At 41.3% G+C, this 3,762-nt stretch overlaps 2 protein-coding genes across 2 annotated transcripts; both read left to right on the top strand. All coding sequences in view use genetic code 11, as the record gives it.

Moving 5' to 3' along the window:
• Positions 1-2,194: 2,194 nt before the first annotated feature.
• EGR_09416 (hypothetical protein) lies at positions 2,195-2,554 on the top strand (the record flags this gene model as incomplete). The annotated part of the gene is made up of 1 exon (XM_024498665.1): positions 2,195-2,554. The coding sequence occupies one exon, from the start codon at positions 2,195-2,197 to the stop codon at positions 2,552-2,554; it is 360 nt and encodes a 119-aa protein (XP_024346954.1).
• A 132-nt stretch (positions 2,555-2,686) lies between these two features.
• EGR_09415 (hypothetical protein) lies at positions 2,687-3,631 on the top strand (the record flags this gene model as incomplete). The annotated part of the gene is made up of 1 exon (XM_024498664.1): positions 2,687-3,631. The coding sequence occupies one exon, from the start codon at positions 2,687-2,689 to the stop codon at positions 3,629-3,631; it is 945 nt and encodes a 314-aa protein (XP_024346953.1).
• Positions 3,632-3,762: the final 131 nt, after the last annotated feature.

Raw genomic sequence — 3,762 nt, 5'->3', positions numbered from 1 at the left:
ATCGGTGAACGTTTTTCACACCTGAAACCTAGAAAGTAGACTTTCACGTGGTAGAATAAGTACGAATATAATACCATCATGAATGAGATTCAGGTGATGCTAGAGTAGTATATAATATTTGTGCAAAAGTTCGGATTTCACAAATCAGCCTTAGCTACGAATATCAGAGATATGGTAGATGGTAGTTGCAGCCAATGTCCGACGGATATTTTTAATACAGTTCTAGCAAACGATGAAGATTTAATGAAAAAATTACTCACAAATCTGTTCAAGTGGATATACGGAAGAGGACAAAATGACTTCGATAACTTGATTTCAAGCATAACAACTAGATACGGTTGTAGAAGTGTTGATGGTGTCGAAAGTGAGCTGCATGAAATGCAAATATTGAAGAAGCTTCTACCCTTCTTTGCTGTGATACTCTATCCAAAATTAGCCCAATGTGTGAAGACTTGCCTAGCCGAGACGCCAGCTGAAAGCAAGACGGAATTCATTGGAAGAAGTGTTGTTGAAGACTTCGAAAATGCCGATTTTGACTTACGCACGATGAAACAGTTTTTACTTCTCTTCGCTGAGCTGCTCTATCCACAATTATCCCAATGTGTCAAGACGTGCCTATCCGAGGCTCCGTGTGATTTGAAGTCGGAGGAAGTTATTGGAAGAAATGTGGCTGAAGACGTCGAAAGAGACAGTTTTGAATTACGTACGATGGAAGCAGCTTCTACTTTCCTTAGCTGAAATGCTCTATCCTCAATTAACCCAATGTGGTAAGACGTGCCCAGCTGAGACATCAACTGAGTCGAAGCCGGAGAATGTAGTGGAAGAAATGTGGCTGAAGACGTCGAAAGAGACAGTTTTGAATTACGTACGATGAAGCAGCTTCTACTTTCCTTAGCTGAAATGCTCTATCCACAATTAACCCAATGTAGGAAGACATGCCCAGCTGAGACATCAACTGAGTCGAAGTCGGAGGAAGGTACTGGAAGAAGTGCGGTTGAAGCAGTCACAGAAGAGGGTATTGAAATAAGTACGATGATGCAGCTTTTACTCTTCTTAGCTGACATGCTCTATCCACAATTATCGCAATGGGTGAAGACATGCATAGCTAAGACTCCGTGTGAGTTGAAAGCGGAGGAAGCTAGTGGAACAAGTGTGGTTCAAGAAGCTGAAGTGGGTGGATTTGAAACTCGAGCGATCAGGCAGATTTTGTTCCTCATCGCTGAGATGCTCTATTCACAATTAACCCAATGTGGGAAGACATGCCCATCCAGGAATCCATGTGAGTTTAAAGCAGAAGTCTGTGGAAGCAGTTTGCTTGAAGAAGTCGAAGTGGAGGCTGGAAAAATAGGAAAGATTAGGCAAATTCTACCCTTTTACACTGAGATGTTCTATCCAAAAATAACCAACTGTGTAACGACTTGCGTAGCCCAGATACCATGCTTGTTGAAGGTAAGGAAATTCATAGGAGGAAACGCCGTAAAAGAAGTAGAATTAGAGGAGTCTGAAGTTTGGAAGATACAAAAAGTTCTACTCTTCTTCGCTAAGATGCTTTGCCCAAAACTGTGCCAGAATGTTGAGACATGTTTTTGTGAGACGCCGTATGTGCTAAAAGTAAAGAAATTCATTGGAAGAATGGTTAAAGAACTCAATTTGCAGGAATGTGAAGTACAAAAGATGAAGAAGGTTCTAATATTCTTTGCTGACCTTCTCTTTCCACAATTGGCCCACTGTCTAAAAGCATGTGCTGCTGAGACCCCGTGTGCTTTGAAGGTGGAAATCATTGGAGGCAATGTGGTAGAAGAATTCGAATTATAGTATCGGTGAACGTTTTTCACACCTGAAACCTAGAAAGTAGACTTTCACGTGGTAGAATAAGTACGAATATAATACCATCATGAATGAGATTCAGGTGATGCTAGAGTAGTATATAATATTTGTGCAAAAGTTCGGATTTCACAAATCAGCCTTAGCTACGAATATCAGAGATATGGTAGATGGTAGTTGCAGCCAATGTCCGACGGATATTTTTAATACAGTTCTAGCAAACGATGAAGATTTAATGAAAAAATTACTCACAAATCTGTTCAAGTGGATATACGGAAGAGGACAAAATGACTTCGATAACTTGATTTCAAGCATAACAACTAGATACGGTTGTAGAAGTGTTGATGGTGTCGAAAGTGAGCTGCATGAAATGCAAATATTGAAGAAGCTTCTACCCTTCTTTGCTGTGATACTCTATCCAAAATTAGCCCAATGTGTGAAGACTTGCCTAGCCGAGACGCCAGCTGAAAGCAAGACGGAATTCATTGGAAGAAGTGTTGTTGAAGACTTCGAAAATGCCGATTTTGACTTACGCACGATGAAACAGTTTTTACTTCTCTTCGCTGAGCTGCTCTATCCACAATTATCCCAATGTGTCAAGACGTGCCTATCCGAGGCTCCGTGTGATTTGAAGTCGGAGGAAGTTATTGGAAGAAATGTGGCTGAAGACGTCGAAAGAGACAGTTTTGAATTACGTACGATGGAAGCAGCTTCTACTTTCCTTAGCTGAAATGCTCTATCCTCAATTAACCCAATGTGGTAAGACGTGCCCAGCTGAGACATCAACTGAGTCGAAGCCGGAGAATGTAGTGGAAGAAATGTGGCTGAAGACGTCGAAAGAGACAGTTTTGAATTACGTACGATGAAGCAGCTTCTACTTTCCTTAGCTGAAATGCTCTATCCACAATTAACCCAATGTAGGAAGACATGCCCAGCTGAGACATCAACTGAGTCGAAGTCGGAGGAAGGTACTGGAAGAAGTGCGGTTGAAGCAGTCACAGAAGAGGGTATTGAAATAAGTACGATGATGCAGCTTTTACTCTTCTTAGCTGACATGCTCTATCCACAATTATCGCAATGGGTGAAGACATGCATAGCTAAGACTCCGTGTGAGTTGAAAGCGGAGGAAGCTAGTGGAACAAGTGTGGTTCAAGAAGCTGAAGTGGGTGGATTTGAAACTCGAGCGATCAGGCAGATTTTGTTCCTCATCGCTGAGATGCTCTATTCACAATTAACCCAATGTGGGAAGACATGCCCATCCAGGAATCCATGTGAGTTTAAAGCAGAAGTCTGTGGAAGCAGTTTGCTTGAAGAAGTCGAAGTGGAGGCTGGAAAAATAGGAAAGATTAGGCAAATTCTACCCTTTTACACTGAGATGTTCTATCCAAAAATAACCAACTGTGTAACGACTTGCGTAGCCCAGATACCATGCTTGTTGAAGGTAAGGAAATTCATAGGAGGAAACGCCGTAAAAGAAGTAGAATTAGAGGAGTCTGAAGTTTGGAAGATACAAAAAGTTCTACTCTTCTTCGCTAAGATGCTTTGCCCAAAACTGTGCCAGAATGTTGAGACATGTTTTTGTGAGACGCCGTATGTGCTAAAAGTAAAGAAATTCATTGGAAGAATGGTTAAAGAACTCAATTTGCAGGAATGTGAAGTACAAAAGATGAAGAAGGTTCTAATATTCTTTGCTGACCTTCTCTTTCCACAATTGGCCCACTGTCTAAAAGCATGTGCTGCTGAGACCCCGTGTGCTTTGAAGGTGGAAATCATTGGAGGCAATGTGGTAGAAGAATTCGAATTATAGTGGTACGAAATTCGGACGATGAAGCGGCTTTCACTCTTCTCATCTGAAATGCGTATTTCACATCGTCTAGAACATATTTCCTACAATCCACCAAAAACTGCTGATTTCTAAAATTTGTCTCGCTTGAGTAT

Source organism: Echinococcus granulosus (genome assembly GCF_000524195.1).
Source record: "Echinococcus granulosus chromosome Unknown EG_S00146, whole genome shotgun sequence".
NCBI lineage: Eukaryota > Metazoa > Platyhelminthes > Cestoda > Cyclophyllidea > Taeniidae > Echinococcus > Echinococcus granulosus.
The sequence above is the reverse complement of the archived record's forward strand: the minus strand, read 5'-3'. Positions and strand labels throughout refer to the sequence as shown.